General features: G+C 53.6%; 1 protein-coding gene across 1 annotated transcript in view; it reads left to right on the top strand.

Moving 5' to 3' along the window:
* Positions 1–11851: 11851 nt before the first annotated feature.
* CNPY1 (canopy FGF signaling regulator 1) overlaps positions 11852–13533 on the top strand; it is a 42014-nt gene continuing 40332 nt past the window's right edge. The window contains exon 1 of the mRNA XM_037735384.1: positions 11852–11960. Coding sequence (XP_037591312.1) covers positions 11862–11960 — 99 coding nt within the window. The 5' untranslated portion in view covers positions 11852–11861. The remainder of the gene's footprint in view (positions 11961–13533) is intronic.

Consider the following 13533-nt stretch of genomic DNA (forward strand, 5'->3'; position numbering starts at 1 on the left):
GAGTTTATGCCACGGCTCTCAAAATGTGGTTTCCTAATGAGGCGACAGTAACTGTGTGACATCCTGAATGGGACTGGTTGTCTGCATACCTGCCCGGAGGCTGTGAGCTTGGCTGTAACTCACTCCGCTGTCTTTAGATGCTTTCTTGAGAAATTCTTTTCTTCCTAGGAGAGCAAGTGCCTGAGTCTGCTGGGAAAGGTGAGATTCCTTTAGATGGGGCTGAAGGGGCTGCGAGGTGGCAGAGCACGTGGACGGAGGTGGCTGGGCTCGCCGAATGAGAGATGAGGTCAGCCTGGGTTGTCCTTCATCAGTTTATAAGAACTCACACAAGTCGTACGTGTAAGGTTCTTTCTATAATAAAACTTTCCTTGTTGGTTATGAAGGGCCCCGCGAACATGCACAGAGCCTGGTGGGGTGCTCGGCTCTAGAAACACGCCTTCTCGCTGCTCACCAGCTTTAGAAACGCGTCCGCGCTGCTCTCAGGCCATGCTCCCCAGCAGCCCTCTCCCCGCCAGTGCTCACCTGAAGGCCTCTTTACTGCACAGACGGCACCTGGGTGATCAATGGCTGTGTTCCGGAGACAGACTTGCTTTTGGATCTTGGCTCTGCAGCCAGGGACAACCTGCAGCACTGTGCTTCTCTGCTGTAAGCCTGTTGCCCCCGTCCATTAAATGGGCTTGATAAGAACTGTATCTGCCCAGAGACTCTGTCCCTGACTTCATGATGGCTCCCGTGGCATTTGCCTGCGTGCGGGAAGTGCTGCGCCCGGGAAAGCTGTGGTCATTGCTTCAGGGCTCGCTGTAGACGTGACTGCCCCGAGCCTCTTTAACCACATGATGGGTAACTTTCACCGGCAAGAACCCAGGGGACAGGAGCCAACACAAAAATAGCTCTGCGGGGGGGCCTTGGGAAAATAGGTAAGCAATAATCAATGTGGTGTGCGATTTTTCTCGACTTTTCTTGACGTTATCAAATACTATATAGAACAGAAATTTAGTACCCAAGAAGCTTGGCATGAAAACTTTAAAAGAGTAATCAGGCCAGGCATGGTGGCTCACGCTTGTAATCCCAGCACCTTGGGAGGCCGAGACCAGTGGATCACTTGAGGTCAGGAGTTTGAGACCAGCCTGGTCAACATGGCGAAACCCCATCTCTACTAAAAACACAAAAATTTGGCCAGGCATGGTGGTTCACGCCTGTAGTCCTAGCTACTCGGGAGGCTGAGGCAGGAGAGTCCTTTGAACCCCGGAGACGGAGGTTGCAGTGAGTGGAGATTGCGTCACTGCACTCCAGCCTGGGTGATCTGTCTCAAAAAAAATGTAATCAAATAATATTTACTGGAATCAAAGAAAGATAAAAAGTGTGATTTAAATGATGTGGATTTGGCCAGCTTCAGTGGCTCACACCTGTAATCCCAGCACTTTGGGAGGCTGAGGTGGGTGGATCACCTGCGATCAGGAGCTTGTGACCAGCCTGGCCAGTATGGTGAAACCCTGTCTCTACTGAAAATACACACACATACACACACACACACACACAGACACACACAGACACACACACACTAGCTGGGTGTGATGGCACGTGCCTGTAGTCCCAGCTACTCGGGAGGTTGAGGCAGAATTGCTTGAACCCGGGAGATGGAGGTTGCAATGGGCCAAGATCACACCACTGCACTCCCGCCTGGGGGACAGAGCAAGACTCCATCTCAATAAATAAATAAATACAAATAAATGATGTGGATTGGATTTCTGGTTACCTGGAGGCTAACCAGAGACCCTTTTCTGTTAGGATCAGAAATCTCTCAGCTGGGGTTTGTCTGCATTTCCCCCGGAGGAAATAGCATTTGCTGATCATGTGATTAAAGGCCATTCTCCTGCATGTCAAAGGTGACTGAGGAAGACTGGAGGTAAATAGAATTAAACGGAAACGAGAATATTCCCTGAAAACAAGCACCAACACCACAACAGCCTATATTGCCTTTTTTTTCACATTTTATTTTATTATTATTATTTTTAATTATATTTTAAGTTCTGGGGCACATGTGCAGCTTGTGCAGGTTTGCTGCGTAGGGATACATGTGCCTTGGTGGTGGTTTGCTGCACCTATCGCCCTGTCATCTGCATTAGGTATTTCTTCTAATGCCAGCCCTCCCCAATCCCCCACCCCTGCTATCCCTCCCCAGCCCCTCACTCCCGAGGCCCTGGTGTGTGATGTTCTCCTCTCTGTGTCTGTGTGTTCTCATTGTTCAACACCCACTTACGAATGAGAGCATGCGGTGTTTGGTTTTCTGTGTTGCCTCTTTCATCTAAAGGAACACAGCAGCGCTCTGCAGTTTGGAGCTAGTGGCTGGGGCTTGCTGCTCCATTTAAAACCCTGTTCTGAGCTCTTGCTTCCCCACCCATCCTCACACACAGAGCATCTCGAAGCTGTTAACAGGAGTTCTTCCTTCCATGGTGGCTCCGATTTTAGACCTGGAAAATATAATTTAGGTTAAAACTCAATGGGGAGTCCCTTCTGCAGACAGGTTGCCGTGGAGATTGTGTTGGGGCGCGTGGCCCAGGGAGCCTCGGGGCTCAGCCTGCCTCCTCGCCAGCTGGCTGCACGCCCCTGCCCAGCACCCTCCCGCCGGCTGCCGCCCTGAATCGCTGCCCGGCGCTCTGAGCATCGTGGCGTGTCCTGAGATCTCTGGGCCAGGAGCAGCTTTGCTGAGAGACCCCTGATTTTGTTTAGCTCTGCCAAGGGCTGCAGAGGACAGGCTGGCCCTTCCCAGCCCCTGAGGGTACGAGTCCATTGGCCTCAGCAAACATCATCATTGCATCTCCATCCCAGGCCCGGCGCTGGGCCAGGCTGTGGGACAGCTCTGACCAAGGGGAGAGGGAAGGGGCTTGCGGGGGCATCTGGCAATGTTTTCCTTACAAACGGAAGTTGACAGGTGAGGAGTGACCCTCCGCACCTCCGGATGTAGGGCTCTGAGTGTTTGAAGCTTATAACCGCAGACAACATCTTACATCTCTGAAGGGAGACCAAGAGCATTGCAGAGATGTGGAGCCAGAGTCAGGTGGTCACAGGGGCTGAGGCCACCAACCTCTGGACGTCTTGCTATGTGAACATGAGCTTTCCTTTTATTGCTGGCTATGGCTTAATTGTGTCCCCCAAATTCATGTGGACACCCTAACCCCTAGTGTGGCTGCATGTGGAGATGGGCTCAATGACCTTTAAAGAGGTCATTAAGGGAACATGAGACTTGGGGTGAGCCCTTTGGATGAGGCCCACATTAGACTGATGGCTGGTGTCCTTGTAAGAGAAGACCAGGACACAGACGCACGCGGAGGGACGGTCATGTGAGAACACGGGGGAAGACAGCCATCTGCAAGCCAAGGAAAGGCCTCAGAAGGAACCAACCCTGCCGACACCTTCGTCCTGGACTTCCAGCTGCAGAACGGTGAGTAATAAGTCTCTGTGGTTTAAGCTGCCCAGCTCTGGTACTTCGTTATGGTGACCTGAGCAGGCCAGTATCATGCTGAAGCCAACATAGGCTTAAGGAGTGAGTAACAGTCCCTAACTCAAAATGGCTTCGACAGCAAGGAGAAAACAGATGAAAGCAGACATATGAGGCCAGGAGGTAAAGCAGCTCGTGGAGGCTCAGCAGTGCCAGCAGAGCCAAGTGTCATCTGCATTTCCACCTGCCCCACTCAGCCTATTGCTGTGAACCTCCCTCCTGGTGCCGGAATGGCGTCCACATTTCTAGCGACCTCCTGCAGATGATGTCCAGAGGCAGGAACCAGGTCTCTGATTTGTAAAAGAGAAGAAAGATGCCCGTCGAGAAGCCTGCTAACCACCCTTCTCACATCCCATGTCCACAACCACGACACACGCCCATCCCAAACCAGCAGTTGGCAAGACGCATGGAATTGCTGTGGTTGGATTGAACTTGGAATGAACCTGTTTCTCTGACACGAATGGGTGACAATGGCTAGGTGTGGGGGGGTACTTTATTAACTGAGAAGAGAGTGGGAAGGGGATGTTGTTTATAAAGGAACCAGCAGTGTCTGCCCAAACCTGCACATCCAGACCATCACCAGTCTTACTGCGTTTACCTCCCCATGAGCTTTGATTCGTTGACTTCTCTGCATCTCCTCCACCAGTGCAGCCATCTCTTGCCTGGATTGGTGCAGTAGCTCATTGACTGGCTTACCAGCGCACGCCATGGGCCTGTCTCGTCTGTTGTCCCAGCTTGCAGCCTAAATGATCTTTGAAAAATGCACATCTTGGGGCTGGGTGAGGTGGCTTATGCTTATAATTCAAGCACTTTGGGAGGCCGAGGGGGGCAAATCGCTTGAACCTGGCAGTTGAGACCAGCCTGGGCAATATGGCAAAACCCTGTCTCTACAAAAAATACAAAAAGTAGCTAAGCTTTGTGGTGCATGCTAGGAGTCCCAGCTACTTGGGAGGCTGAGGTAGGAGGATTGCTTGAGCCCAGGAATTCGAGGCTGCAGTAAGCTGACATCACACCACTGTACTCCAGCCTGGGTAACAGAGCAAGACTGTGTCTCAAAAAAAGAAAGAAAAGAAAGAAAAGAAAAGAAAAAGAAAGAGAAAAAAAGAAAGAAAAGAGAAAAATGCAATCTCATCAAATATTACCTTACTGAGAATACTGTAGGAGCTCCATTTGGCTAAGAATAGATACATAATTCCCCACCTGCACCTGCAGGCTCTGCCTGGCCTGCCCCCAGCCTCTGTAGCCTCAGCACAGAATACACTTCTCCCTCTCCTTTCTCCTCAGGTATCTGGGCTACTGTTTTTTTTTTTTTTTTTTTTGAGATGGAGTCACTCTGTTGCCCAGGCTGGAGCACAGTGACACGATCTGGACTCAGTGCAACCTCCACCTCTTAGGTTCAAGAGATTCTCCTGCCTTAGCCTCCCAAGTAGCTGGGATTATAGGCATGTGCCACCATGCCCAGGCAATTTTTGTATTTTTAGTAGAAACAGGGTTTCACTATGTTGCCTAGGCTAGTCTCGAACTCCTGACCTCAGGTGATCCACCGGCTTCAACCTCCCAAAGTACTGGGATTATAGGCTCGAGTTGCTAGGGGATACTATTTTTCTTGTGCATCAAACTCACTTTGCACTTTTCCACTAGGGTGTTTTTGCAAATACAGCTCCACCTGCCCTTCACCTGGTAAGCGCATCATCGTCTTTCAGCTCTTACTTGTCTTGCTCTTAGGGAAGCCTCCCATGTTCTTTGACAAGGCCCAGCTCACCTGTGCTGGGTAACTCACCCCAAGCCAGAGGCTGAAGACAGCTGACTGTGTCTCCCAGGCTGAGAGGGGACTGGGAGGTTTGCGGGCTGGCGATGCCTCGGAAGGTTGGCACGTCACTTCTGCCACAGATACTGGCCGAAGCAGGTCTCAGGCCCAGCCCAGACTTGGGTAGGGCAATAGACAGCAGCTCTTCATGGAAAATGGCAACATGCTGCAGTCTTCTTCCAGTCTTCTTTTCTAGCCTGCCACCCCATCCATGTAGCTTCTCTTAGCACCTTGCGTTTCTCCTTTCTGGAACTTGTAGATGCTACTCTTTCTTTCTCTCTCTCTCTCTTTTTTTTTTCTTTTTTCTTTTTTTTTTTAATTTGAGACAGAGTCCCACTCTATCGCCAGGCTGGAGTGCAATGGCACAATCCCGGCTCACTGCAACTTCCATTTTCCAGTTTCAAGCAATTCTCCTGCCTCAGCGTCCCGAGTAGCTGGGACTACAGGCGCGCACCGCCATGCCTGGCTAATCTTTTGTAGATGCTACTCTTTCATCTGCAAACTCCGTGAGTGATGATGGCGCCTCCCACTCAGGGTTACACCTCCAGCACCCTGGGACAGTACTTAGAAGATAAGTGCTTAAAGCTTGTTGAATGATCAGATGAAATGCAACCACACCCCGTGTTAACTTGAAAAGACAGCTATGTCTCGAATGAGGATAGTTCAGAAGCCAGTTTACAAGCCTAAATTATCCATATTTAAGCCCTTGAAACAACCTAACACGCATGGATAGAAAAGCTACGGCAATGATGGTGCCTGGCTTGATGGGATATTATATAACCATTTAAAAAATGGCAACAACTACGCACAAGCTGGGAAAATCCTTATGATAGAAAAATGAGTAAGAAGCAACGAGGAAGATGGAGCACGGCGCCGTCCTTCCCATGGGTCAGACACTCTGCGTTCTGGCTGGGCCCTTCCAGGGGTGCACACTCCTTGCCCCGGGGCTGGGGGGCACTCTCTGGTTTTCTTCCTGGCAACTCCTGTTTGTCCTTGGAGGCCTTCCCCAGGACCCGAGCGACCGTACATTCCTGTAACTTTCTTTTCTCTGCAGCAACACTCAGCTCTCCGAGCTTGTTCATGGGGTCTTTGTGGCTGGGTTGGGACCCTCGAGGGTGGGGCTGTGGCCTCCCTCACTGCTGCTCCTCCCACACCTGGCCTGGAGCAGCACAAGGTTCAGAGAGTGTGTGTGTCCTGAGCCTTCTGTGTGATCCCCACACGCAACCCCCTTCAATTGGCTTCAACAGCGGAAGTGGAACCTCCCGTTCTATTATCAAGGCATGGGCAGGGCCGCACCGTCTGAAACCTGGGGGGTGGATCTGTACCCGACTCTTCCAGCTCTAGCGTTGCTGGTGGCCCTGCACCTTCCTTGGCTTGCAGACACCAATGCAGTTTCTGCCTCTGTCATCACCTGGCCTTCCCCCGTGTTGTGAGGTCACCTGGTCACCTCCCTGGGTCTCTCCTCTTCTAGAAGGCTCCATCCTTGGATTCAGGCCCTCCCCACTCCAGTATGACTTCATCTGAACTCAGTCCCAGCCGCAAAGACACTATTTCCAAGTAAGGCCACATTCTCGGGTGCTTGGGGTGGGATGTCTGAGTATCTTTTTGGGGGACAGAAGCAGCCAACAGGGAAAGTAAGGGGAGGAGGAAGGAAGGAAGGAAAGAAGCTACTTTTGGGTGTGGTGAAGCTCAGCCCCATCTCATGTGCCTCCTTATAGCACAGAGCGGGGCCCGCCGCTCTTCTGGATGTCCAGAGACCAGGCTTGAAGGAAGACTGTGGCATCAGCCATTTCCACTTTGGGGAGCAGGAGTGTTGGTTGGGGGAGCCACCCCTCTGGTGCCGTGCGGTGCGCATTTGCCTTGCTGGCCTCCTGCAGTGGTGGGGGGCAGGGCTTTGTCTTCCCTCAAAGGGGCGTGGGTACGGCCTCACAGGAGACGCACTATGTCTGGGGGAGTCGCGTGGGCACTTTGAATCGCCACCAACATAATACCAGGGCTCCTGCCTTGCTCGTAGAAACTGCTAGAAAATGGTTTGTTCTGGAAATGAGCCATGCTCTCTGAGGTAGTCCCTGCACCCTTCTTTGCGGGTCAGCAGCACCTGCTCTGGACGGGAGAGGGGTGCAGGAGAGCTGGCGCTGGCCAGTCACCTCGGGGCAGGGAGGGCCCCCGGTGCAGAGCACAGTGACCTCTTGTATGTCAAAGACGGGTGCAGATCCCAGGCCCAACCCAGACCCAACTCAGTTTCCAAGGCTGAGACCTAGGTCTGCACTTCCAGCAACTCCCCCGATGGTTTTGACATCACCTCTGCTTATGGCCTAAAGGCCACTGGAGGAAAATCCACATTGCCCACAGCCACTCCCGCTGGTGGGGAGAGTGGCCCAGACACTCCTGGAGGAATGGAGGCAGGGCATCCGCCACAGGCAAGCACCCTGGGGCACGGGCTGAGCCGCAGACCTCGGTGGCTTCCTTGCACTTTGCTTATAACCTTGAAAATGGCAAATGCTCAGACATTCATTGATTCCTTCACCTCTAGGGAGATGCAGCCCCCTGTGGGCATGTGCAGAGTGTGGGCAGGAGGGTCGTGGTGGTGGAGCCCTGATTCGTAGCATCTGCCTATTCCTGATGTGTAAATACTCCCTCCCCTGTTGATCTGGGCTGCCTGTGTGATGTCCCCATCTGTGGAGTTGAGGAGCGGCGGGCACACCATCTGCTCTTGCAAGTCCCTTAAGATGGCTCTGGCACCCGAGCCACTGGGGGCTCATCTGACTCTGCCGTGACATCTACCGCCATCTCTTTCCCATTTCCACATCTTCCACCAAGAGAGAAAGGGAGGGCGAAGGAAGGAGGCAGCCAGAATGGCAGGGGCTGGTGGGCCCAGCGGGAGGGGGCTTGCCCTCTGGCAGGCAACGTGACCCGCCAATCCCCCCATGAGGCCCCACTCCCGCCGCCTGCTCTAATAAACTCTAAACTCCTGTGATTTAAGTGAAGGTTTCAGATTAACATTTAAATTAATGCCGGACTAGAAATCTGGAGCCCAGGTCGCTGATGTGACTCTGTTAACTTGTTCTGTGACCTGGGGCGGAAATTTAAAATGATCTTTTCTCGTGGAGCGGCCCCTCCGAGGGGAGGTCAGGGATGGCAGGCCTGGGGGCCCTTGTGTCCTGTTGGAAGCCTGGTACCTTCCCTTGCTGACAGAGCCACCCTGACCCCAAGAAGCCCTGCGTGGCCTGGGCAGGGGTGGGGTGTGCCCTGGCCCTGCCACTGCCATCCCCATGCTCAGGGCATTTGGGGACACTCAGTGACAGCCGTGCACTCCAAGGGGCTCTGTCTTTACACGGCCTGTCTTGGTGCTCGTGAACATGGGCCTGAAATGAAGGGAGCAGAACATTAACATATGGACCCGGAGAGCCCCTGAGCCAAGCCCACTCGCTGCCCCTTTCTGCTTTGGCCGGCAGGTCCAGCCTTGAGGGGCTCCAGGGAGCCAAGGACAGCCACAGCGACCACAGCACAGGGAGCAGCCGGGCTCAGGGTGGGGCAGCTGGGCAGGAGCCTGGGCACGGGTCTGCAGACACAGAAAGCAGAGAAACCCTGGGGAGATGGGTCCCAAGTTTGTCCCTGGGCCCAAGCTGGGGATTCCAAACAGTCCAGGGGGCTGGGAAGGGACAGCAGGCATAGAGTGGCCTCGCATGGCAGGCACGTACAGACGTGCACAACCTCCTCCTTATGATGGGAGAGCCTGGGGTAAAGCTGGGTGATGCTCACCCAGGGCCCAACAGGGTTTGAAGCCAGGCACTTGATGGCAAGGCCACATTCTTTCATCTGGCCAGCCCTGTCCTCTGCCAGCCAGGAGGTGAGGATGCAGCATCGCCTGCTCCTGGGTCCACCAGGAAGGGTTGGAGGAGGCTGTCAGGGCAGAGGCCAGGTGGGCTCCTGGAGATGCCAGGCTCTGCCCACCCTGGGTCTGGGGGAACCTTCACACCCAGCTGGTGGCCACCCTCTCGGGCTGTGCGTGGCTACTTTGCAGTTGGCCTGGAGGCCAGAGGCCAACCCTCCTTTGTGCTGACCACTTTGGCCTCTGCTTCCAAGATGCCATTTCCCACCGTCTTCCCTCTCCCCGGAGCCAGGGTAAAGGACGCTGGACAGCCCCATCCCTCCTCCTCTCACTCCCACCTGTGAGCTGGGCTCCAGTTTTCTTCCATCCCAGGCGGCCTGGCTCTCAGCATTAACGTGGCCACCACTGGCTCTTCCTAGAGGACTCCTCGTCTGAGCCTGCTGGGCTGTCCACCACCTGCAGGCCCGGGATTCTGGGCCCAGGGTCCCCTGGTGGCCCTGGCCCTGTGCTGGCCAGGATTTCCCACTGGGGAGTGCTGGCCGTGGAGGGTCCTTTTCTGTTCCATCCCAGGGGCAGAAGGTGATGCTCTTCTGTGAGTGAGCATGGTAAACTCAAAATAGCAGTGGCTTAGATAACCTGAATGCTTGTCTCCCTCTCATAAGGGCACAGGGTGCCGTCCCAGTGGGCACAGAGGTCTTCCCTTGCAGGCCCCAGGACCACCTTAGTGTTCCTCACCCTCACATCTCCCAGGGCACCCTTGTCCGGGGGCCTGAGCTCCAACCTATAGTGGGTCAGAGAGGGGATAGAGTGAGTGCTGGCTGTTCAGGAAGATTCTAGAATGCACGGTTGTGGAACCAAGTTACAGGCCCTGGCCTAGCTGCAAGGGAGCCGGAAAGGAAGTGTTTGTTCTTAGAGCTGTGAGTCCTGCTCCAGCGGGGCTTGACTGTGGCCAGCAGCTTTGAGTCCCCGTGCACTGTGTCAAGTACAAAGGGTACGTGCTGACGGGGACACCCGGGACACAGGTTTTCATGCTTCTGCCATGAAAACTTCCTTCTCCTCCTGGAAGCCTTAGAGATACAGGCGCCTCTGCCGGAGACCTCAGGGCCCCAGAGGAGCCCAGTGGCACTCATTAGATGTACTGCTCAATAGCAAATAATCACAGTAATCAATGACTTCTCACACTGATTGAAGGTCAGTGACCCCTAAGAGCAGGGTTGGGAGGGAGCGTGGGCTGCCTGCCTCTGAGGGCTGAGTGCCATCTGTGTGCTCAAACAGTGGCTCCGCTGCTGATTTCTGTAGTGCATTGGGTTAGGGAGACACCCAGGACAGTCTCTCCGTCTCTCCAAGCCGAGTCCGTGAAATGGGGACAGCGCTGGGATCACCACCACAGGGTCCTGGAGTCTACAAGGTCACAGCACTTGGGAAGAAACACGTGGCAACACCGAAAGGCAGTGAGCACACCGGTGTTCCAGCTTCGCCCCACAACTGGCCCTTGTCCTGGTCCACGCAGCCTGTGCCCTCAGAGGTCACATTTGGACCCAAGATCAGAAGGGAGCACTAAACACAGTGTCACCTGTGTCAAAGTCACGTCCTGGGCAGAGAATGGCTATGCTGTCCTAACAGGGACCGAAATACAGACGGAGGGAGGGTGGCGGAGACGGAAGCTTTGGGTTTCATTTCACAGCCAGGGGCACGGGTGGTCCACACTTGCAGGCAGCCTGTGCTCTGCAGCGGATCAGGACATTGACATGGTGGTCTCTCTTCTCCCACGTGCACTTGGGCTGCCCCTGACATGCTGACTTCCGTCCATAGACAGAAACTCAGAATCAGTTTTCAGCTCAACAAATGAGGCTGATGTTGGAGGCATCACCTCATTTATCTTTTATTGTGAGAGTTCAGACCCCAGGGCACAGCTCAGCTGCCTCTACTTGGCAGCCATGTGCCTGGGGAGAAGGGATTTTAGGGGACAAAACCAGCTACATTTTCCATAAAAATAAATTTCTGAGAGTCCCCTTTGACTTTAAATCCAGCAAAAATGTATCTTTGGGAGGAGGGGCCAGTTTTGATCAACTTTTCCCACAGTGAAGCTACTTGGGTGTAATTATTGCAACCCAGAGGGGCTTCCAGAGTCCAGTGGACTCAGAGGATGAGCATCTGCCATCTCTGAGGCTGGGCATGCTGGCTCATATCTATAATCTCAGCACTTTGGGAGGCCGAGGTCGGATGATGGCTTGAGTTCAAGACCCACCTGGGCAACATAGCGAGACCCCATCTCTAAAAAAAAAAAAATTAGCTAGGTGTGGGTGATGTGTGTCTGCAGTCCAAGCTACTTGGAGGCGGAAATGGGAGTATGGCTTGAGTGTGTGAGGCTGAGCTGAGATAGTGCCACTGCACTCCAGCCTGGGCAACACAGTGAGACCCTGTCTCAAGAAAAAGAAAAAAAGCACATTTTAAATGTAAAGGTAAATTGTATATGGTTTTGAAAACACAGAGTACAAGAGGGAACACAAAAAACTAGTCTCTGTGTCACTGTCTTTGAAAACTCTGCAGAGGACGAGAGTCCTTCCCAGGTCCTAGGCACATCAGCACGGTCCCTGTTCTAGCTAGAGGGCAGAGGAAGCCACTCTGCCCCTCCCAGAGAGGCCACCCGCAAAGGCCGGGCTCCGGCCCTCCTCCTCCCCTGACCATGGCTGTTTTGTGTCTTGCTAGCCTGCAGGGCCCTGATGGACGAGGTAGAACACGACATCGCCAAGGCTCGGCAGAAGAACACCAAGGTGGGCTCCTTCCGAATCGATCCTGATGGGACGCAGGAGAAGAGAAAGGTAGTGGAAAAGATATTATGTGCCAGTGTATAATTGCGGATATGGGCAATTACCAACCATTTATCCAAACAGCAGTTGGTCTTAATCTCCTAACCTTTCTCTTGTTCAGGGTATCAGCTCTAAATTGCTTCTGAGTCCTGGGGGACTCAAAGTAATCTTTAAGCTTGAAATTGAAGTATCTCTCTCAGCACCTAAATTTTGTGTCTCGTCAAGTCGGAAGACATTTCGGCACTGTTCTTCATCAGAATAAAAATAGCACGTCCATGGTTCTTGGTGAGGCCAGCAGGGGGCCCCGAAGAGGCTAAAGGGGCAGGCAAGAGACACCCAAAGCAGAGCAGTCCCCTCCTGGTACCACGCCCCCTCCCCCCTCCAAGATCTGCAGATTTCTAGTGGGGGGTGCAGGTTGTCAGACCCACTTTCCGGAACAGAACAGACACTTGCCTATGGAGAAAGAAGAAATGTTCTTGCACAACCCAGAGAGGGGCTCCTGCGGACGATCAGATGTGGTGAGTGGGGCGCCGGAAGGGTGGAGTCTGAGACGCCAGGAGGGACCCAGGAGAGGACACTTCCCCCTCTGAGCACTCAGGTGCTAAGTGCCCGGAACGCATAAGCCAATTTCAGCATCATGCTAAGAGAACTACTGTTAGAAAGATGTTCCCCAGTATCATCCAGCTCACTCAAAGCTGAGCAGAAGTGGGTCTGGATTTCTTGCAGTTTCCTGTTGCCCTGGTGCACTGCACGTGCCTTAGATCATGCAAGCTAGGCTCTCTGCGCGGTGTCCCTGTCTTCCGGGAGCTGTGTGCCCATCTGAAGAGGACAGGGAGGGAAAGGAGAGTCACAGGCAGATGCCACGGTTGAACTGTGACAGGCAGCCCTTACAGAAAGCCTTTCAGGTTTCTAATGCACTCCATTATGAATGAGGGAGGAACTTCCATTCATAGGTCAGTACCTCCCACGGGAGAGCACTGGGCTCTCCGAGGACCCTCTTGGGTTTGTTGCCTTGCCAAAGGCACACTCAAAGACGGATCATTCAAGAGACATGCCTGGCAAGTCCACTGGAGGGACCCTGTGCAGGCCCACTGTCTGCTCTGCTATAGGTCTGATGCCCACACCAGGAACCTCAAGGTCCCATGTGGTCACCTCCCATGTGGAGGACACGTGCCTCCACAACCCCCAGAACAGTCCTGGTCCCTGACACCCGGCCGGGAGCAGACTCCCACCATCAATCAGGGTCAGGGAAGACGTGAGTCCGTGTCTGTCTGTGTGCTCATTGTGTCTGCATGTGTGCCTGTGGGGGCATGTGGCAGCCAGCACAGCTTTGAAGATGAGCTGAGTCTTAATATTTCAGTGACTTAAATCTGGGCTGTCAGATCCATCATTACTGCTCCTGGGCCAGCAGAAAGGAACAAGTCTTTCTCTACAGACCGACACAGGAGTGCCAAGGAAATAACCACAGAGGCCTGAGGAAGGGGCAGGAAGGAGAGGAGCTGGGTGGCCCTTCTTTATTGACAGCTGCTGGACGGCAGCCTTTAAGTGACATTCTAGTCCTGACAGTGACCCTGCAAAAAGAATA

Source organism: Cebus imitator, unplaced genomic scaffold (assembly GCF_001604975.1).
Source record: "Cebus imitator isolate Cc_AM_T3 unplaced genomic scaffold, Cebus_imitator-1.0 Scaffold20, whole genome shotgun sequence".
NCBI classification, from domain to species: domain Eukaryota; kingdom Metazoa; phylum Chordata; class Mammalia; order Primates; family Cebidae; genus Cebus; species Cebus imitator.